Source organism: Hippocampus guttulatus, chromosome 11, assembly GCF_054856545.1.
Source record: "Hippocampus guttulatus isolate MCC_2025c chromosome 11, RoL_Hgut_1.0, whole genome shotgun sequence".
Lineage (NCBI taxonomy): Eukaryota > Metazoa > Chordata > Actinopteri > Syngnathiformes > Syngnathidae > Hippocampus > Hippocampus guttulatus.
The window spans coordinates 12,007,432-12,030,074 of NC_141271.1; the positions used below are offsets into that span (position 1 = coordinate 12,007,432).

The 22,643-nt window shown below is 40.9% G+C and overlaps 2 protein-coding genes across 4 annotated transcripts in view; one reads left to right on the top strand and one right to left on the bottom strand.

The window, feature by feature from the left end:
• The window catches only part of hs6st3b (heparan sulfate 6-O-sulfotransferase 3b), a 67,239-nt gene extending 65,154 nt beyond the window's left edge, over positions 1 to 2,085 (bottom strand). Inside the window, exon 1 of the mRNA XM_086123096.1 lies at positions 1,275 to 2,085. Coding sequence (XP_085979222.1) covers positions 1,275 to 1,834 — 560 coding nt within the window. The 5' untranslated portion in view covers positions 1,835 to 2,085. The remainder of the gene's footprint in view (positions 1 to 1,274) is intronic.
• The window catches only part of uggt2 (UDP-glucose glycoprotein glucosyltransferase 2), a 39,736-nt gene continuing 18,765 nt past the window's right edge, over positions 1,673 to 22,643 (top strand). For all 3 annotated transcript variants that reach the window (XM_086123095.1, XM_086123093.1, XM_086123094.1), the window contains exons 1-25: positions 1,673 to 4,519; positions 5,330 to 5,412; positions 5,489 to 5,619; positions 6,310 to 6,422; positions 6,600 to 6,777; positions 9,073 to 9,169; positions 9,248 to 9,320; positions 9,898 to 9,998; positions 10,182 to 10,281; positions 11,394 to 11,454; positions 11,686 to 11,777; positions 11,931 to 12,081; positions 12,834 to 12,953; positions 13,377 to 13,462; positions 13,577 to 13,712; positions 13,961 to 14,092; positions 14,182 to 14,346; positions 14,911 to 15,034; positions 15,106 to 15,204; positions 15,465 to 15,559; positions 16,035 to 16,241; positions 20,051 to 20,182; positions 21,829 to 21,959; positions 22,103 to 22,198; positions 22,336 to 22,438. In XM_086123095.1, the coding sequence (XP_085979221.1) occupies positions 4,386 to 4,519; positions 5,330 to 5,412; positions 5,489 to 5,619; positions 6,310 to 6,422; positions 6,600 to 6,777; positions 9,073 to 9,169; positions 9,248 to 9,320; positions 9,898 to 9,998; positions 10,182 to 10,281; positions 11,394 to 11,454; positions 11,686 to 11,777; positions 11,931 to 12,081; positions 12,834 to 12,953; positions 13,377 to 13,462; positions 13,577 to 13,712; positions 13,961 to 14,092; positions 14,182 to 14,346; positions 14,911 to 15,034; positions 15,106 to 15,204; positions 15,465 to 15,559; positions 16,035 to 16,241; positions 20,051 to 20,182; positions 21,829 to 21,959; positions 22,103 to 22,198; positions 22,336 to 22,438 (2,940 nt within the window). In that variant the 5' untranslated portion in view covers positions 1,673 to 4,385. The remainder of the gene's footprint in view (positions 4,520 to 5,329; positions 5,413 to 5,488; positions 5,620 to 6,309; positions 6,423 to 6,599; positions 6,778 to 9,072; positions 9,170 to 9,247; positions 9,321 to 9,897; positions 9,999 to 10,181; positions 10,282 to 11,393; positions 11,455 to 11,685; positions 11,778 to 11,930; positions 12,082 to 12,833; positions 12,954 to 13,376; positions 13,463 to 13,576; positions 13,713 to 13,960; positions 14,093 to 14,181; positions 14,347 to 14,910; positions 15,035 to 15,105; positions 15,205 to 15,464; positions 15,560 to 16,034; positions 16,242 to 20,050; positions 20,183 to 21,828; positions 21,960 to 22,102; positions 22,199 to 22,335; positions 22,439 to 22,643) is intronic.

Consider the following 22,643-nt stretch of genomic DNA (forward strand, 5'->3'; position numbering starts at 1 on the left):
ATCAGTATATGGAAATAAATAAACATATTGCCTTTAATGAGTAAAGTAACTCAAAAGGCCATTTATAAAAGAAAATAGAGGAAGAACATTAAAAAATAAAAATAAAAAAGAAACTATGACACATTTCACCTCATACCAGGCTAGGAGTGATGTCTGTATCAGAGGGAGACTTTTTTTTTTAACCTCACAGTTCAGCGAGTCTGTGTGTGTTTGGGATGTAGAGTCTCTCTAAACAATTGTGCAAGTCGAGAGCGGTGATCTATTGGCCATTAAAGTAAACACAGGGGGTGCTTAAACACATCTTAGCAAATAACATCACTGAGAAGGGATCCCGTATACAGTTGGTTAATGGGCCTGACTGCAGCAGCAATGGAATAACATTAGCGGCACAGCAATAGACAGAGCCTCATTGTGTGGGACTGATGAGCACACAAGGACCAGAACCTTTTGTCTATTTATAGTTTGCATGCTGAGTGTGAGAGGCTGTTTTTTCTCTCAAGTTGCAGGTATTCATACTCCCAAAAAATCCCTGATTGCAGGGTGATTTGTTGTTATTGGACAATCAGCGCCTTGCGTGAAAGTTTTCCATAAAGGAAAATTTTATACTGTATCAGGGGTTGTCCACCTGTGTTTTTTGTGCTTGAGGTAGACATTTGATTGTTATAGTGGGTGGACGGGCTGGATCATTCATAAAAACCAAATTAAAATGTGCATGTGTTTAAAATGTTATCATTTATCCAAGCATTTTCTTTACCGCTTATCTGCATGGTCAGCAGGCAATCGCAAACGACTATTCATGCACATTCACACTTAGTTTAGTCATCAGTGAACCTAACATGACATGTTTTCTGCCAAGAAATTTAATTTGCTTGAACCAATTATGCGACAAGATGAACGACGTATATTTACACGTACTTTTGTATTTTACAATGAAAAAGTGCATTTTACGAAACTTTTTTTTTTGTGTATGGGGAAAACGGTGGTAAATTAACACAAAAATTATTACAGGACTCTTGATCATGTGAATTCTTGGTGCATGGGCCGGCCGGATTAAGGAATGGCAGGATCTGACTCGCGGGCCATACATTGCCTACCACTGTGATAGATAATAAAAATGACAATAAATTGAATTAAAGTAGACATAAAGAAAGAGATAAAGTAATTTTGTAAACAATGTGGAAACGTTTGGGGTTTTTTTAATGTTGAGCTGCGCTTTTAAAGACATTTTCGGAGTTACGTGCAGTCGCCCGTGTGGGTTTGTAGTTTGTGTTTACCTTTTATTCCTCTGGACCTCCTTTTTATCCATGATGACAGGCACGCAGTTGGTCAACTCGGTCCAGTCGGCGTGCAGCCCGCAGCTCCATCCCGTCGAGAAGCGGGAGAAGAGCCACGACTCGTCCTTGCCCGGCCGGTGGCAGGTGCACTTCTTCTGGCCGGCTTTGCAGTCGCACGGCTGCTCCAGGCGGATATTCCTCACCAGGTGCCGGCCGAACGTGGTGCCGCCGGTCTTCTGGATATGCAGGAACACGATGACGTCGTCCCCTTTCATGTTGAACTCCACGCGTCGGTCCAGGTCTCGCTGCGTGAAGTTGAACTGGTACGGCAGCTTGGCGGGGTTGTCGTCCTCCAGGTCCTGGTCCACGAAATCATCCCCGTCCTGGTACCCGGCGGAGAGCAAGTTCACTCCCCGCGGTGCCTCTCCGTTTTGCAGCGGACACGAATGGCTGCCGGCGGGACAGATGTACTGGTAGCCTATCGTGACAAAAAGCACAGCCAGGATAGGAACCAGGATGAGCTTGCCGGACTTATCATCCATGATTGGCTTCGCCTTCATTCCATCACTGGGGTGGTGGAATAAGAATTGGGGACTCGGCGCTCCGTGAGAGGTGCCTAATTATTCGGGTGCCACATGTTGCCAATCAGACGTCGATTACCGCTCGAAAACAGCGCGCCGTGCGTCAGCTTCAAAGTTAAGCTGCATGCCAGGTGCAAAGTTCTAAAAAGAAATGCTTTGCATGGTTTGTCCCGCTGATTCCGGCCCGCAACACGCGTGTGTTCTCTCTCTCTCGAGAGAGAGGATGTCGCAAGACTGGGATTGTTGCGTGTAGCCCCCTCCACCCCCACCCACCCTCGCCACCGATACTGCCACCCACCACCGGCAGCATCCCCTCAGCTTCCCCCGGCTGCTGAGGCTCTCTGACTGGCTGCACCGGGAGCCACTAATCGCCCTATTGTGTGTGCGCGCGCGTGTGTACACGCGCGTACACGTAAGCGCTGCAAGTCCCATTCCCAACGTCCCATTATCTCGTTTTTAACATTTTAACCGTCCCTATATTGCGTTTGCAGGGTGCGTGGAGACATCATGCACAACCAGGCACAGCCATTCTAAAATAGTCTCAATATAAAAAGTGACCAAATCTATCTATCTATCTATCTATCTATCTATCTATCTATCTATCTATCTATCTATCTATCTATCTATCTATCTATCTATCTATCTATCTAATGTATTGCACATAAATTATCATATATCTATTATATTGTATTGACTCCATCATATCTAATGTGTCATGATGCACAGGCATCGTATTACTCCATCCATCCATCCATCCATTCCTGTATCTTTACATTTTGAAAATGGTTGTAGTCGGATATTTTCATGAGTCAGTCTACAGGCCACATGGCACTTGTGAGATTTCAAAATGACTTGCTGGGCAAAGACTAACTATCATGCAGATGGAAATGTGAAGCGTCATTACTTGCAGTCATTAGTATATCTGCCTTAACAAATGGTTGTTTTTCACTGACACAAGTCTGTTTTGGCTGGTTTATATACATGAGCGGAGCAACTTGTTCAGAAACACCAGTCATTATGATGCAGTGCAATTCCCCAACAATAAAAACTACATAAATTAACAACTTGTTAGATCCCCACAGTGCCAGATCAAGTTTCCCACCGTTCCAATTAAATCTGAGTATACAGTTTATGCAGCTTTTATTAATTAAATAAATAGATCAATGAATACATCGATAATATGTCCATTTTAATTTTGAAGACATGAATGCAATAAAGTACGAGTCTTACATTTAATTAGAAAGTTTACTTTTTTATTGGTCATTAAACCTATATTAAATAGCTAAGAGGAAAGTAGTATATGCTGTCAATTTAGCATTGTTGACGTTAGAGTGACCAAAGGTCCTCTTTTGCACTTTTTTAAACCCTGTCCGGGTGTCCAATTGGGTTTTTATAAATTCATGAAAATGTATGTCTCTAGTTGGTTCTCATAGGACCAATTCACATGCGCATAATTTTACTTTCGTTTTTTAAAATGAAAGAAGCTCGCTTTAAAAGTGTGCTTATTTTTTCGGGGATATAAAGACCAATGGCATTTACTAAATGCCATTTAGATAAACGACAGTTGCTTGATTGCTCAATTAAGTTGTTGGCTGAGTGTTTATCAAGTGTCGGTCTTTTTGTGTATGACATGGGGTTGATTTGTTCATTTGTATTTAATTTAGTTTGTTGCCAAAGGACAAATGAGCTCACCGCAATTGTATCTATCGTAAAAACAAACACATTTAACAAGCCTCACACGGATGAATGAACAACAATCTACCAATGGCTGATGCAGGCTTTTGGTGGGAAAATATTTGAGTCGCACTCCAAGGCCCCGTAGTTGTCCTTCGCTGTGCCTGTGTCAATTCGTCTACCAACGGGTTGAAACGACACATACTTTATTCTTTATTGCCATGAGTGCACTGGATGCAGCATCGTACAATGAAAGAAGAACACAAATTACTCCATATCATGTATCATTAAGTTTTATTAAAAGTAATTAAACAGACCCAAACCGGCAAACTCCTTCTCGCCAGTTGTGTCGGTCGCAAGCATACGTTCACGGTTACTAATAGATGTCCAAAAATAGACCGCGGAAGTCATTGTGATTGTATTCGTAACGTAGCGGTCATGATCAATAACATGGTGAGGGACAGATTACAGCTACGAGTAAGATAATGGTTCGAACGTCCAACTTTACCGCAACAAGTTTGTAGATAGCAAGTCCAACCACTCCAGACATCTTATTGTCGTAATTCCAATTGTTCAAAGATTAAAGTTGGTGAATTTGGACGTAATATAAGTTGTCTGGTTAGGCGCTATGACTCTATTTAGGCTGGTTCTCTCGGTGAGCAGTTGCGATTTCTTTCGGCTCTTTTGCTAAAATGACTACATGTGTTTGACATGCAACTGAGTTGAGGCTGTAACTTCAGTAACTACGTGGCACAAGACTGACTGACCGACAGACAGACCGACACGTGAAAGGCGTGCTGGACCGGACCGCTTGCTCTCTGTGCAGGTTCATACAACTTCATGTTAATACAGTACAATGAAGATGAGGAATATTATCCTGCTTTCCCCGCTGCTACTCGTGATCATGCAACACACGGCATCTGCATCCAAAGGTGTCATTGCAAGTCTTAAAGCCAAATGGCACGCCACTCCTTTCCTTTTGGAGACAAGGTAAGGTTATCCAGAGTCATCCGCTGTTGTTATCGACCAAATGCAAATGAAAGATTAAGGAAATAGTCGTTTATAGATCTGAATGGAAGAAGAGGCACACGTTATCTTAACAATGGCTAATGGTTGCAGGGAAGCCTAAGTAGCAGCATGCAATCATATCTGTCATTTGTGAAACACTGGAAACTCCAAGGTAGACATGATTCTGTCAGAGGCGGTCCTGGCTAGAAATACGCCCGGGGAACCATGACCCCCAAACCCCCAAAACACACACACACACACACACATAAACACACGCGCAGTTATCTAAGATAAATATACAACACCCCGAACTGCTCCCTGCTTGTTGTTTGAGGGTTTCTAATTTACCTTAACATTGTTGCTAATTTTGTTAAGCATATCTGCCTTTTACTGTATGATATAGCACAGCTAGCGGACGTTTTGTTGTTAAAAAAAAAAAGTTCATTTTTTCAAAACCCACTGATTATTTCAATAATGTGCACAAAAATATATTCTACAACATCAACATATTTTTTTATGTAATTGTAGGTGAATTAATCAATTACGTAGGATCCCTACACAAGGCTGCCATGTTTTGCTACCATCTTTCTGCTACGGATATCTGAAGGAGACAAACTTAGTGAACAGGAGGCTATTTTTCCAGTAAATGATGGTCAAATTCCAATTTCTCCAGAGGCGTTTGACTTCCAAGGTTCCACTGTAGTTTAGAGATGAAACGTTGCAGTTTGGTCCTACGGTTGCTCGAAAACAAAGCTATATTGCATGTATTCAATCTTTTATCCTCCCTTTCAGTGAATTTATTGCAGAGGATGGCAATGAGAAATTCTGGCAATTTGTTGACACTGTGAAAGAGCTCACCGTCTACAAGCAAGGAGGTATATGAGTTTGAATCTTTTACCTCCATTTACATCATATTTCACTTCTAATTTATCACATTCTGATCCATCGCAGAGTCTGTCCGCTCATACTACAGCCTTATCATTAAAAAAGCCAACCAGTTCCTCACGGAGCTACAAGTGAACTTGCTGAAATTCGCTCTTGCGCTGCGCTTCTACTCGCCAGCTGTTCACGCCTTCCAGCAGGTACGGTGTGATCACAAATTATAAACGTGTGAAATCTAAAACATTTTGATGATGATGATGTCTTTGGGAGCCACATAAATTATTGCAGAATTATTAATGCCAGAGATAAATATACCCACACCATTTGGATGACAAGTATGGTGAACTACATATTTTCTGAGCAATTTTTTTGCATGCAGCCCTGAATTCATAACCCGGGCCCACTGCCTTCTTTACTTCCAATTGCTTTGGCATTGCCACGTCATTATTTTCAAAAACACTGGGTGAAGTATTCGACTTGAAATTGAATTGTTGAATTGTTCAGCGATTATCTTGAATGATGCTGCAGTATTTCTTCCAGTGCTTGCAGGTTTTTCGGTGCCCCACATATCATGTAAAATGTTAGATAAACCATCCCTGGTTAATAATAACATTTCATACATACAAATGCCTGATGTAAAAATTCATTATGCATTGCCATAGCACAAAATTTTTTATACCTGTACACACAGGCAAGGGATTAATAGCCAAATAGTCGATGAATTGTTTAGAATTGTCCCTGTTGTGTGTGCAGTTTGCATGCTGTTGTTCTACGTGCAGAAAACAGGATGAAATAAATCTAAACGACTACAATACAATAACGTAATCCAAAAAGACACAAGAGACAGCGTTGTTCATGTCTCATGTCAAAATGTAGCCGTTACTCCACAGATAGCCAGCGATGAGCCGCCACCTGAAGCTTGTCCAGCTTTTGTCTCCATTCACGGCCAACACAGCTGCAGTACAAAGAACATCAAGAAGCTCCTTAAAGCGGCCGCAGGCAGGTAAATCCAAGTAACACCGTCAACCTCATATGGCTCTCCCTACACAGCAGAACGGGGCAGAAAAGTTTCCCAAGTTAATTTGATATTGGAAATCTTTGACACTCGCTCAGAGTTCACGTTTGCCCTTGGAAGAATGAAATGTAATTTTCTGTGGTGCTTTTTTTCGAACACTTGCAGGCCCCATCCGTATTTGTACAAGAACGATCACATATATCCTGGGGCTAATAAAACAGACGTCCCAGTCGTGATCCTGTATGCTGAGATCGGAACCAAGAAGTTCACCTCCTTTCATACCGTGCTGTCAGAGAAAGCCGAAGCGGGGGCTCTCACATATATACTGCGTCATTTTGTGGCGGTAAGTAGCCCGGACATGGAATATATGAGAGCTCTTCACTTATTTATGTTATTTGCTGCTTGTGATCTTTGTATCAAAACCAAAATGATGATTCAGTGGGTTTTTCCCCCCCAAAGCTCAAATTGTGTTATTACTCTGTGTTGAAGTGTCCAGCATACGTCTCAAAGTAGGACGTATTCGTGTGACCCCAACAGGAAGAAATTGTTGACTAAATATTCTTGAAATAAATTCCTGTATTTCACAAAGATTTAACAGAAAACCACAGCCATAAAGGTTTATTATGCAAATACATACACGTACATCAAATATTAGATTCAAAGATTGTAGATTTGTGTTGTCATGGTAAAGTGAAGTGACATCATCTGTACGAAAATCAACTGGTTCCGCCTCCTTAGCCAGTCACTGCAGTCCACCAGTCTCTGCAGAGATCCAATTGAAAACAGGAGCACTCACTCTCTCTCTCACACACACACACACACACACACACGCGCACACACACACACACACAGACAGACGCATACACACACACACAAAATGCAGTCAGTGACGGACCAAGATGTCCGTTGGTACTTCACCCAGTTAGTGACGATTACATTGACGGACGAAAACCCTCTTCTGTCATTGCTGAGTCATTTTTAAAAAAGCTTTTCGTCATCGGTCAACAAAATGGGCTGACGGACCTTTCGTTAGTACGAAGGGATTGTCCACCTCTGATGGTTAAGATGTTGATGTGACACATGTTGATATCAGTCATAAAGTTAATTCACTCGTGGCACCACTGGTTAATTTTTTTTCATGTGGTTGACTATGCCGGTAATAAGCAGGATTTCCGCTTCACAGATGCCAAGTCTGCTTGACTGTTGCCATGTGTTATACTAAAGATGCCAATAAGATAAATTGATGTATCAGTCATGTAGATAATTACACAATGCCACGTATTCATTTTCTAATAGGTGGTTGTTTATTTGAGGTGTGGTCTTCTTATATTATTTTTTGAGTGGCCGACACACTTGACAATAATTGGCGTATGGCGTCCATTAAGGAGGAGGCCAAAACATTGTCCTTTTCTCACTCCTTGTTTCTCGTTGTTCCGACCAGCGCATCCATACCAAGCTTTGACAGAAAGTGTTAAGGAAAAGAAAAAATGTGTTTTTCTGTTAAACGAGTAAGGTTAATAACGTGACTGTGAACTGTTGAACCGCTTCTTCTCAGCTGTTTACATTGGTTTAGCCATTTGTTCGCACCCGTATTGGCCTTGTGTCGTTCCCATCGAAAAAGAAAATAACAACAAAAAGGAACATTTCTTTCAGTCTCGCTCAGGAAACGGAAAGGGTTGAGGTGTACAGTGGGTCTGTTAATGGTGCAAGGCTGTGAATCTGACACCAGTGTCAAGGTAACTGTGTACTGTATGGATATAAAGTATATTTCATGTTCCCAGTGGAGAAATCGTTTTTGAGCACTGCCTGACTGAAGGGGTTTGAAATTGCTTTCTAGATTACAGCAAACTAATACTTTAGATGCATCCAAGAGGTCACACCCATTCAGATGTGGTCAACCGTTTATTAAGGCTAGGCTTGAAAGGGTTGTGACTTATTCAGAAAGGCTGATCGGTCGAGCGTTATGCTTGATTGGACTGGAGCATCATTCACCTGCACCAAAGTGCAGAGTTTGCACTTTGGCTCGGCACACTTGGACTATCTGCCATCTCCTGGGATCCGCCAAATACACGTTAGATTTTTCTCTGTCACGCTTTCAAGAATGTCAGGTATACTTCATTTTTTTGAAATGTCTTGTTGGTGTCATTTCTACAAAGCTCATCATTTAATGAGTGGATTGGTTTGTATTTATATCAGCATAATTCAGATACAAATAGTTCACATGGCCACTTTTCATTCTTTTCAGCAAAATTAGACCTTATTGTCTCTGCCACGAGTGTCAAACTCAAATGACCAAGATCGTTATCAGGCTCCTGTAGAGCTTGCTGATGAGCTGATTATTTGAACCAGGAGTGTTGGAGGAGGGAAACTTCAAAAAACATGCATGATAGTGGCTCTCCAGGACCAAAGTTTGACACCTGTGTTCTATGCTTGGTCCATGTCTTTGTAAAACTCAGATAATTCCATGATTTGTCCATTAATTTGTACGTTACTTGGGATAGTGCTTTCTACTTTATATACCACTCGACCACTGTGGCATCGTGAATAGAGAAGTCTGTACAATCCTTCATTTGTATGGCCGGCACATAAGTAGTAATGGATCTGCTTCCATCATTTTCACCTGTAATCATTGAAGCAGACTCCAAAGCAACAGAAGATGCTTTTATCAGGCTACGGCGTGGAGTTAGCAATCAAAAGCACGGAGTATAAGGCAGTGGACGACACCCAAGTCAAAGGTTGGTCTGCAGTTGATCAAGTCCTTTTGTTGAACCTTTTGTGTCTTTAACAATATGACACCTTGTCTTTCTTTGTAGACTCAAAGACAACCATAAAGGCAGAGGAAGATGATAATGACGAAGTCCAAGGATTCTATTTTGGAACATTGAAGTAAGGAGCATCTTTTGTTTATGTAAAACAAACCACTCACTTCATTTGGTACGCAGACACTAGATGAAGCCAATTCAATCAAACACTATCCCCAAGAACCATTTGAAAAATGATGTCTTCATAATTCTCATTTTGTTGTCATTCGAGAAATATTTCTTATTGTGCTCAGACAGCAGCATTTTCTCGAACTCCACCATGAACTGCGGGTTTACAGAGACGTCTTCTCTGTACGCTGCAGTCACATTTTAATTGAATTGAATTGAATACAACTTTATTGTCAAATGTGCTGTACGTATGTGTAACATACAGCACAGATGAAATTTCTTCCCTCTCAACATAAGACAAGAGAAGAAGAGAAACAATTTGATCAACTAAACATTGAGAATTACAACATTGAATGTGCCTAGGTTTATATAAAAAAAAAATCACATAATAGTTTGAATTATTGCTCGCTGTTCCACTTAAAAGCTTCTGAAATGTTCATGAAACTCTTCGATGGGATCTCATTAAGACTGTGCTGATTGTAATGTTGATGTCAACGTCGCAATATTTTGAGGTTTCTTTTCTATCTGTCAAGGAAATCTCATCCTGAACTCCAAGAGCAACTTGGTGATCTTCGCAAGCATCTACTGGACAGTACCAATGAACTGGCCCCTCTCAAAGTTTGGGAGGTGCAAGGTAGCAACATAGTCTTGGCCATTCATTAATTGCTATATGAATATGTTCTTCATTGTTGCAGTTTTCAACCAATATCTCCTTAAAAAAAAAAAAAAAAATATATATATATATATATATATATATATATATATATATAAAAAAACTGTAATGTATTGTTCTGATTTAATTATTTGATCCCTGTAGACCTCAGCTTTCAAGCGGCTGCCAGAGTTTTGTCCGTGCCAAAGTTTGGCGCCTTGAAGCTCATGCGAGACCTCAGTCAAAATTTTCCAAACAAGGCAAGGTTAGAAAATGCATCACTGGGTGAGGAGTGATAACATATTTGATCCAACTTCATGTTTCTTGTGCCCAAGTGGGATTGTTCTCACTTCATTTACAACACATACTTTTTTATTTACGGAACCTTTAAATATTTTTAAAAAGTACCATTTATTGAAGAAAACATTGCCAGCATTGTAATATTTTTAAATGCAGTGCAATGCCCCAAAAGTGGAACATCTTGAAATTCAACCAATAGTTTGTGGGAAAAAAACATTCCTAAAACATTGAACTGTTTTTGCTGTCTTTTTACAGGAAAAAAAAATGATGTCACCACAAAAGGCTAATAATGATAATTATAAATAATAATATTGAATGGTGAAGAGGAAAATTGTCATAACAACAGGATCTTAACTTTAAATTTAAACTTATTTCAACGTGGGAAAGGGTCTGCCTACTAAGCAAATGCTAACAGTAGCATGTAGCTAGCAAACAGTGCATTCTCACTGCATCCGTCAATAATGTTGAAATGATGCCAAATTTTAATTCATTCATATTATTTACATCTCAGTCAGGCGTCCTCAAATGATGAGTAGTTTTACTCTATTTTAGTTTTAAATACATTGGTTAATATATCTTTCTTCTGATATGGACAGTTAAGCCTCATGCCGAAAAATGAGCCGGAGAGTACAATACAATACAATACATGCTGATTTATATAGCGCTTTCACAACAGTAAATAAATGTTTTTATGTTAACGACATTACTGTATACAGTATGTTTTGGGGGTAAAAACTGAAATTGAAACAACATAGAACCAACGTTATTGGCAAGGTTGTTTTCAATTTTGGATGTCTCACGATAATTCGGTCAACATATTGCTAACACCTACAATCTGCAAAATCAAATGGCTGCTTGTATTTATTTATTCTTCTAGTTGATAAAAAAAAAGAAAGAAAAGAAAAAATAACAGCAAAAGTGATGTGTAATAGTTGTTTGTTTCCAGGGGATTTACGTACAGATTTATCTTATGGAGGGCGCGCAGGTTTTTCAGCGATTAAAACTGTCACTTTACTAGGTATGATAAAGGCTGATGGGAAGCGTATGTTTTACTGTACCGCTTTACAATTCCCGCAGATCACTGACAAGAGTGGCTGTAAAGACTGAGATGAGAAAAGAAATTGAAGAGAACCAAAAGGTACGTTATCGTAAGCGGTGTCCAAACATGACATTGCAAAAAAAACAAAAAACAAAAACTCTTTGGTTTGATAGCGCTTCACAGGTTAGATGATGAGTCTCTGATCTGACGCTTCAGACTCTTGTCCTTTTATGTGCAGACTTTAATGTAGCTTGTCTTTCTGAGAAAAAAAAGACGGGGAAAAAAACCCATTCTGGATATCAACCTACTCCTTGTGTTTGTTCCTTTAAGCATCTGAGTGAGACCATTGGTGTTCACCCAGGAGACGGGGAGCTCTTCATAAATGGTCTTCATATTGATCTGGATGTTCACGACCCTTTCAGGTAGGATTCCAACCAGAGATCACCATTGGTCTATACTCATTCCCCTCGCCTTCTCACTGTAAGCCTCAATCCCTTACCTCCATGCTCCTGTTGCCAAATAATCACAACTTTGTTGTCATTTAAAACTCTTTCCTTGTCATCTTTCTTTGATAGCCTTTTGGAGATCCTTAGAGGCGAGGCCAGGGTCTTGGAAGGTCTTCACAACCTGGGTGTAAAAGGAGAGCATCAGTACACGCTGCTTCGATTGCCTGTGAACCATGTGGCTGACAGCTATGCCTTAGATATCAGACATCCAGCTATAATGGTGCGTTGTGGTGACTCACAAGTCCTGGACTACACCGCGGGTAACAATAGGGAATCAATCATCTGCCAAGAAATCGTTTTAAATTAGAATCTTGGAAGCCTTTCATTTCGAGATGCGCACAGCATGTCCAAATTTTACCAACTGCATTAAAAAATTCTTCATCCTTCTGATGGCGTTTGATGGAGGCGCTAGGTTTAAGAGAGTGGCAAGGGCAGTTTGCTCAGGGAAAGTCAACGTCATGCATCCTGCTTTCTAATCAACTTTACAAGTGTAAAAAGAAGCCAGTAACTATGGGATAAAATATTTTTTACTGTGCAGTGTTGTAGTTTCCTGTACTATGGTCATGTTGACCAATTCCCTCTTTGACATTACTGGCATCCTGTGGTGGTTAACATCAGAAAAAAAAGGGTGACTTCTTGTGTGATATGCTGATGTCTTATGGGTTGCCATGCCTGACATTAGTCGGACCCATTTTGTTATTTAAAGGTGTATTTTTCCCGAAATTCTGTTTGCAAACTTTGGACCTAGGTGGCATACCCGTACAGTGTTTGAGGTTTCACCTAATGCTGTGTTAAGTGTGCACAGAGAAGACAAGATGGAGGCTGTGATATTGGCTAGATTTCACAAGTCTCAGATGCAGACCCCAAGCACTTCTGCTCAGTTTTGCTTCGGCTGCACTTCTTAGTTAACAAGCAAGACAGAGTAGAGTAATGACTTTATTTAATGTTTTTTGTTTTGTTTTGTATTCTCAGTGGATGAATGACATTGAGAATGACCCAATGTACAGCAGCTGGCCAGCAGGTGTCGAGGAGCTGCTGAGAACCACCTTCCCAGGAGTCATCCGACAGATCAGACGGAATTTCTTCAACCTGGTAAGGTCGCAAAGTTGATCACATTATAATAATAATAATAATAATACATTTTATTTGAAAGCGCTTTTCATCACACTCAAAGACACTTTACAAGAGCTTAAAACACAGGATAAAAATGTGCACTTAAAACTTAAAATTATACTGACTTGTGTTACATAAACCTTATTAGAACTTCTTAATTGTCAAGAGTAAATTTGATTGACCATCAACCATGTACGTGTCTAAGAGAAGGACTTCTTAAGTCCTTTGTGAATATAAGTGAATAGGAAACTCGATGGATGGATGTATACTACTTAGTGTAATTATAGTGTGAACTTATTCCTATACAATGAGACCGACTGAAAAACGTGTAGCTTTCTATGTAATTTCACACACATACACACACACACACCATTTCCCAACCCTTTCGGGACTTTTTTTTAGGTTCTGTTCCTCAATCCGGAAGAGGAGAAAAGTGTCGAGCTCGTGAAACTTGCCGGGCTCTTCTACAAACACAAGATCCCCTTGAGGTGAGAGCATCTGCTCATGTTTTATGCTCCACTTTGGGCATTTATAATCCTCACCATGGCGCTGTTTCTCATTTCATCTGCAAATTGAATACTTGTTTTGCTCACTTTGGGCAGAATTGGATATGTGTTTGTTGTCAACACAGAAGATGAGATTGATGGCTTCTCGAATGCGGGGGTTGGCTTTTACCGACTCCTGAATTACATCGCAGACGAGTATGATTTATCCCAGGCCCTGATATCCATGGCCTCAGTAAGTGTGTCGCAAACCTACATCTCAGTTTTTCACTTTGCAGTTCTTAATGAATAACTAAAGTACTTTCCAGTACTCATCATACTCAGTGGTTTCCTTGCATCCCTGGTGATAGTGTCCGTTGTGTTGTGGGAGGTGGTGGTCCTTCCTGTGATAGTAGCTCCTTCAAATAGTTGTAGGAAATTGTTGACTGGGGAGGCGATGTGAGTCCACAGTTCAATCTCAACTCACCTGTCACTCCAATGCAGTTGTACAACAGAGTCAATGAAGGGGAAACGTTGACGGCTGACACAATCATTGCTTTCCTGAAAAGCAAATTCCCGAAAGCCAACACTGAAAGGATCCTTGGTGCCAAATCGGAGTATGATGGCAGAAGAACGGTAAGAACATAAATGGTCCCTTCATATTTGCCTTTATAGTTACAAATTAGTCGTGAAAAGTATTGCAATCAGTTTTTTATGTGCCCCAGGATGGCACCCTTTTTTACAAAAAGAGTGGCCTGGGTGCCCTTCCGCTGGCATTATTTAACGGCGTCCCCCTGAGCCCAGATGAGATGGAGCCGGCTGAGCTGGAGAGCGTCATCCTGCAGCACATAATGGACTCCACTACTGCCTTCCAGAAAGCTGTTTTCATGGTATGACTCCATTGTACGGTCAGCCTCCCAGTGGAGGTCTGTATAAATTCACAAAAATCAATCAAAACACTGATGCATTGTTCTAAGGGCAGTTAATGCATATGGAGGTCTTTGGTTTACGAGGTCTGTTCCCTACAACGATGATCAGATGTAAATTGAATTTGTGTCACTAGCCGATGTGCAGGCAGTATTGGTCTGAAACACACTTCTAGGCCATTAATAAAAAATCAAAATCAAGTCAAAAAAAATGTTTTATAGGTCGGTGATAACATTGCTCTATTGTGCCGTGTGACAACATACTCTTCTCATGGTGCCGGACCATTAGGAACTGAGGCTCACTGTATTTTCATGGCCACTGTAGAAAAGTAGCAGTAATGGGACTCTTAGTGAGTTGCCTTCACACAGATCATAATGACACAATAAATTAAATAAAAGGAATCAATTTAACTCCAGGCATGTGTCCCGCAAAAATCAGGAAAGTTACTGCCTGAAATTTATCACAGTGTTGTGGTTAAATATGTATGGTTAAATACTATGGTGCAATAAGTCAACTCTTGTTTGCAGGGTCACTTGACTGAGGGAACAAATGTGATGGATTACCTAATGGAGCAAGCCAACGTGGTACCCAGAATAAATCCATTTATTCTAAGTACAGATCGGAAGTACCTGGACTTCACTTCCTCTCCAGGTGACCTCACCTGCTCAAAAAGCGTACAATTATTACATTTAAAAAAAAATCATTTTTATTTTATTACACAGTTGTCAGCGACTGGGAGGATGCAACTATGTTTTCATTTCTGGACTCCAGAGACAAGACTGCTGTGATGGCTAATAGAATGAAATACCTGACTAACAATGGTGAGAAGGCTTTTTATCCACGGTTTCACCAGCATACAGTATCTTCTATAATTTGTATATCCTTTGTTAGTTATTACATATTGCTAAGGCAACCATAGGAATATTCAAATTATTAGGTCACCTCAAAGAGTAAACACAAATGTAACGAGTCTACAATTGAAGTCTACAATTGAAATCAAAACAATCTGTAGCTGTTGTCTTCATTATTTCTTTAGTTTAAATGCCGTTATCATTATTGAAATATTTCTCTTTTCCATCAGATGAGGACGGGATGAGCGCTTTGACCATGTGGATTGTCGGAGATTTTCAGAAAGCCTCTGGAAGAAAATTGTTGCTTGCTGCGCTTCAACATTTGGTACGTACGTAATATCACTTCTGTAATGTACACTTACGGTTTTAAGCCGCACCTTGATAGAAAAAAATGGTATCTTTCTAAATGACACATTTACTGAAGTTATATGGAAGTAGATGCATTTTGATGTTTACTTGAGCAGTTGACTCTGCTACAGACTTGAGTGGGGTAAAAAAAAGACCCCAAAAAATTGTCATATTTTCATCACTGAATTATAGTTCACTTATATGTATATATCGGGTACCAGGTATTTCCCATATGTCAGGAACTGAGCATTCAATTAAAACAATCAACTTCTTTTTTTCTGTGTGTGTGCTGCCCCAATGACACCACCCGTGCTCGAAATAAACAGTGTGATAGATGCGTGCCTTACATCACTACTGCGTGTGTGTGTGTGTGTGTGTGTGTGTGTGTGTGTGTGTGTGCGTGTGTGCGTGTGCGTGCGTGCGTGTGCGTGTGTGCACGCATGCACAAGCAGAGTACCAGCCCTGGAGTGCGTGTGGGTGTGATGGATAATCCCAGCGGAAGGCCCAGCGAAGATAACACGGCCGTGTACCGGGCTATCTGGGCTTCGATCCTCACCCAAAAGAATAAATCCGCAGTTGAGTTTGTGCAAAAACTTGGAAAGGAAGAAAGTTACCAGCTCCTCCTGCAGGGGACCAAGATGAAGGACTTGCTGCTGCAGGTAAAGGGCGCTTCCGAGTATGCAGTTAGCAGGAATGTGCGTTTATTTCATATTTCAGGTGAATGACTCGGCCCTACAGTGAAACATTCAAAGTCAAGCACAATACTTCAGAGTTGTAATTTCACAGCATATTCTTTCATGAATTCATTGCAGAGTCAAACCATCTTTCTCAAACATGTATTTGCATCATCTGCTGGCACCCTTGTACTTCCAAAATCAGCACTTCTCAGCAGATCCCAAAAAAGGAATGTTTGCTTAACCATTAACATTGCATCCTCAAAGAGAGCCAGCCATTTTAAACACTTTAGATTGATCAATAAGTTGTAAAAATAACACTCACACGCGTGGATGGACTAATAGCATAGATTTGTGCAAAATATGAAATTTACCAAATTGTGACAGAGAAGGTTTCAGACCGACGTCAGCGATATACAAATATCAATAATTATATATAATAGTAGCTAACCACCATATAATAATACTCAATAAAGTAAAACTACTCATGTTTTCAAGACCCTGACGGACGCATATTGGAGAGGAAATTGTCCTGTAGGCTCAAATTGTACTCATCTTTCAGCTAACTTGGTACCATTTTGTGGTGGCATCACAAACTACACACAGAAGAAAAACGCAAAAGCAAAAACGTACATAGTTATTACTGTGTAGATGCTCACAGAAGGTTTGCTGACATCTTATTCGTTTAGTTTTTTTTTTAATCACTGTACAATCACAGTTCAACACCCTTGCTATTTGCTGACAATTGACACCAGACCATGCCGCAAATAGAAAAAAAAAAGTAATTGGCCCCCTTCCCACATTTGATACTAGAGGTCCCAAATTAGCCCATTACATCCCAAATATAAATAGAATATCAAAAGCGAAGTTAAATGAACATATGATAAAAAGGACTAAAGAAGCTTCCTTTCTTCAGCTGTGCGTGTCAGCAAAGATGCAAATGCAGCAACAATGTGGATACAGTAGGAACACAAAATGCCTGAATCGCACCTGATATTTATTTACATGGTCATTGGACCGTTGGAGAAGTCGAGATGAAGCACTTCAGTAATCTTCCTTGACACCAATTACCACTTTCTCAATCGCCGAGGCGTCTTCTGGCATCTTCACGAGATTACGCAGATACGTTTGTCAGCAAACAGCTGAGTGTAGGCTCCGCAGAAAAAAAATGCAAATACAGATTCATTCAGTCGCAAACCACAAATAGGATCACTGTATTTGTTTTCAGCAAAGTTGCTGATGTTTTCTCCAATGTGATATTTTTAGGTTTTGCCACTTTGGGCCTGATTAGTAAATTCAAAAGCATTATCCTCAGTTAAACACCAAACAGCTTGAGCTAAGGTAGTAGAACAGCTTGCCAGGCTTTTGCCCAGCATTTACAGAGGGAGGCTGAGTGACTCACACAGGAATGGCGTCTATTTGAGAACATGGACCTATTTTAGCCGTGAGGTGTCATCCCGGTCATTCAAAGGAGCTGCCTCTCACTTTATGACAGATAAGTCATGGTTCAGACTCAATAATGGACCTGATGTACCAACAAACTTTCCAACAATTTCACACCCCAACTCGGATGCAAGCGGGAATTTGACTGGCAGCTTCTCTGCCGCTGACTTTTTCCTCCCACATTCCCACTTGACTGTGGCAGACTGCACCACTGTCCTCTGCACTTCCCCTGCTTTTATAAAGCACAGACTGCAGTGCCATTTCTTTCGGCGCAGGCGGTCGCTACTCTGAATTACAGCACTGCACATTTCTATAGAATGAAACACGCCTCGTTTCCTCAAAGCGCTATGGTTTGACTCACTTCACCACAGTACAGTTCAGAGTCATAAAGATGATTTGTGTGTGATAATTGGTTTTGAACTACAGATTCACTTGGCATAAATTGTTATGTACAGCTATATATATAGAATACAGCCTACTGCATGTTGGTGAAACTGTGGATAAAAAAAAAAAAGCTTTCATACAAATGAAGATCTTCCGCAGCCGCTAGTTGCATGAATCATATCATCAATCAGGCATTAATCTACGATTCCAGTATCAGCCAGACAGTGTGGTTATTCACCAATTAAATAAACAAAATAAAAGTGACACAGTCCACTGCACTGTCCTGACAGTATCTATAGTAGAAAATGTCGCCGTGATTTAACTGACTTTTGGTATCAATATTGGGAAAAACGCATAATAAGCAATATACAGTTGGCTAATTAGTAAAAATAAATTCAGAAAGCACTAGCTGTAATAATTTCAATCTCACTTGTGTGGTCATCATTGTAATGATCACAACAACGAAGCCAAAACTTTGTCACGCTGTCGTTATTGTGATTTCATTGGTCATATCATTATATTAGATTTCGATTCCAATTTCCGTGAAATCAAATCTTGAGCCCAGAAGGGTTTTGAAAGCTGTTATGAAAACATTTATTTCATTTTTGATGTCATATGTTCTCGTTTTTTTTTTTTTTTTTTTTTTTCCTTGGCTTTCTGCTGCATGATAATAGGAAGTAAATTGGAGATGTTCCTGAAGCTCAACCAATTTCCTAGTCAAAGATGTAATTCCCTGGTGCAGAGGGAAGCACCTCAGGAAATTGATTTTTTTTTCACAGGTGAAACACGCAATCAATCAGCGTCACCGAATTTCTGAATTGAGCATAGGGCCATTGCATCGGTGAAATAAATGACAGCATTTTAGACATAACTGGAAAGCATAACAGCAAAAGGGAGGATAATAAAGTCCAATGTGGCCACTCACAAAGATTTGTCCAACACCACTTTCTTGATTTAAGTGCCCTGTCTGGCTAAATGGTGATTGATGAGCCCATCTTCTCATTCCCCTTCTGAACAACCGCTCTCAGAATACGTTTAGAAGTGCGTGTGATGCTTCACAGCTTGTGGACATCGAGGTGGGCAGTCCACTCACTGTCAGTTTCACTTGATCCGTCACGGGGGCGCACGGTGCCGGATATCCTTGTATCCAGGAATGGATGAGCAGCAGAATGCATGATTTCAGTCGGCTTTTACTGACCTTTTCGGTCAAACGGGGGCAGTCAGTCACTGCGGTGGCACGAGCCGCCTGGTCGTAGCGTTTTCGCCACCATTGTGTGCCGGCTCCAGATGTGACAGCGAGGTTTGAAACTCCCATCTGGAGAATGTCTTCTAGCGCAGTTTACATTCAGCAGCGACTATAACAAACATCGCTTCAATTAGAGCTAGTTTGAGCAATGGCGGGCAGGTGAGTGGGCTGGAAATAGCAATGTAAGGAATAGAAGGATGTATTTTGTTGAGACCCGGAGTCAGGGGATATGAGTTTATTATTGGCTGCCAGACAGTCTTGCTGACTGGATTGTGCTGACATTATTGGTGTTTACCTGTTCTCCCGAGAAGAGGAACGTTGCAGAAACTAATAACCTGACTCCACACACCCCTTTCACTCCCACGCCTAATTTGTTACACACAAAAAATGGCAGAGATTTAATTAAAAGTTGGTTTTTATTAATTAGAAATTGATTAATCTCACTTTCACGCATGCGAGGGCTGACAGCTCAGTCGGTGGGGTTGAAATATCTGACAACTGCATTGACGCAAGGCATCCAGGCTATTGTGAATAATAAAAGAAAAAAAACCATGTAATGTTGGCCTCCTTGTCATTCATTTATCATTTCCCAGCCCTGCAAATTGCTCCGATATTGTTTTGGACATGCTGTAATAGGGAAAAAGTCCTTCAGCTACTCTATTGGATTGTACAGCGCAACCTCAATACAAGCAAACCTTTTTTTTTCCCCCCCTGCTCTTAGGGGATGAACACAGATGCCTTTGAGAAGAAGTTCAACACACTAGAAGTAGATTTCATCCGCAGTCAGCAGCTCTTCTGCCGCAATGTCCTGAAACTGAGTCCTGGACAGAGAGCAGTCATCAGCAATGGCAGGGTGAGTGCAGTGAATGTCCGCTCTGTGAGAATGCATTGATTTCTTAACTCATTCACTCCCAAGGACGTTTTTAAACGTCTTTTCAGACTTGGTCCAGAAGTGGCTGGACCTGAATGAGTTAAAGAGTAACCTCAAAGAAACTAACTATTTGCATGTTTTCACTTGTGAGGAGTTTCCATGGCAATAGATGGTAGGCCCAATTCAAATGATCATACATTTCCCTGCCGAGAGAGACAGCGAGGCTCTTATCTTAAAATCAACAGGAAGGAAACACACGGAACACCAGGACTTAAGTGGGTAAAACATTGTCTCACAATCACATTACATCCAACACACCCAAGGCAAGTAGTAAATAAGACATTTCAAGTCCAGATGTCCTCGACTCAAGCTTCCGAGGCGCGGGTAGATGAAAACGAGATTGTGCTCTGCATATAAACACAAAAAGCGTCTGTTTGGAGCACCTCTTTAGATTCTTCGCATTATTTTATGTTATGCGTAAAAGTGAAAATGCATTCATTTATTTAAGAGCATTGATTGGACACACTCTGCCGATTCTTAAGTGGGTTAGGCAAACGCTATTCGTGCTAAACGTTAAGGTACCACAAAGGACTCAGCAACGATTCACAGACATGAATTGTGTATGTATAGATAGAATCAAAATGTTGTGTATTTTCTTACTTGATTCAAAACATCACAGAGTACTTGGCGGAGAAATTCTTGCTGGCAAGCACAGCGATGCGACATTTCTTGTCGTCGGTCGCTAGGTTTACACAGCTCAGGCGGGATCTTGGCCCACCTCTCTTGTGTAACTCTCTAAATCCTTCAAGTTTCTTGGCTGCGGCTTGAAAACTTGAAGCTTCGACTCTCCCTCCACAGGTTTTCTGTTGGCTTGACATCTGGAGAATGACTAGAGTGATTCTGTTCCGCTTCACATTCGTTTGTTGTGAAAGATAATCAAGAACTAATGGGTCTTATTGGGTCTGAAAATTCTTCTTTATTCACAACAATTGTATTTTAGTTCATGTCCATGTCGTGACAGGCAGAACAATTAAATGCTCTTCCACCAGACGGCAGAAGCCGCATAATTAACTTGAATTGTGGGTACATCGAGAGAGATCTTCATTGTTTTTGTATACTGTACCTTTTGTGATGTTATAATTGGTGGTGTGCCCTGTGGCTAAATCTGGACTGGACCACTGCCTGACCTTAACGCGCTTCCTCTTGAGTGAACTCTTAATTGCCCCATCAGTATGTTTTGGGTCATTGTCTTAATTTGTTGGTGGCACTGGTGATGGAGAAAAAAAAGTGATCATGACATCATCATTGTCTCTTGATATGTCTGTCACTTGCAAAATATCACAATTACATATCAAATCGTTTCTTTTCTGTGTGTTCCACCCATAGTTGTCATTGTGTGAAAAAAACTAGTGGTGTGCATTTTGCTTCATCCGAATAACTAACCAGCTAATAGGGGTGAAAACAATATTTATATTTTTGTCGCTGCAGTGTTGCAACATGATTCTAGTCTGGTCTGGGTGTGTGTGTGTGTGTGTGTGTGTGTGTGTGTGTGTGTGTGTGTGTGTGTGTGTGTGTGTGTGTGTGTGTGTGTGTGTGTGTGTGTGTGTGTGTGTGTGTGTGTGTGTCAGATCCTCGGGCCACTCGATGAGCAAGAGGAATTCACTGCCGAGGATTTCCAATTGCTGGACAAGATTACTCGGAGCAGCTCTGCTGAGAAAGTCAAAGCCCAAGTTAAACTGATGGGGATGAAGCCAAAGCAGTAAAGGGTTTTTTTTCTCCCCCATTTTATGTTCCCTCTGACCGTTCATGATGGATGCTTGAGAATCCCATAAACCGTATGCCCTCTTCGCTGTCATAGTATGATTCGAAAGAATACAACTCCTTTTTTTTTTTTTGTCTCAGTGGCAGCAACCTGGTCATGAAAGTCGACGCCCTTTTGGCTGCAGTGCCCAAGGCAGAGATCCGAAGGGATGTGAAATTTCTCAAAGAGAGCCACAGGTTAGCAATTGTGCTGGGGAATTGGCCAAGCTGCGTTTGAAAAATAAAACATGCGACAATTTGGTATTTCCAAGTTGAATGTCACTTTCCGTTGATTTTGGTTGCATTAGCAAGCCTTGTTCCATTTCCCTCTTCAGCGTGCTGCAGCTCTCACCCCGTGAAAACGAGGTGTTCTTTGATGTGGTGGCCATTGTTGACCCACTTACCAGGGCAGCGCAGAAGATGTCCCCCTTGCTGATTGTAAGTTATCGTCGCTGTCCAATGAAAACCATGTTTAACACTTTTTTTTTTCTCCCTAGGAGCAATAAACATCAGCTTTACTGTGATTTCATAAAAACACACTGCAAACGCTGACAGCCAGATTTAGCACCCAAAGCGTAGACCTTTTCACAGCCATCATACTATCCTGTATATTGAGCTGCAGCACAAAAAAAAAATGACAACG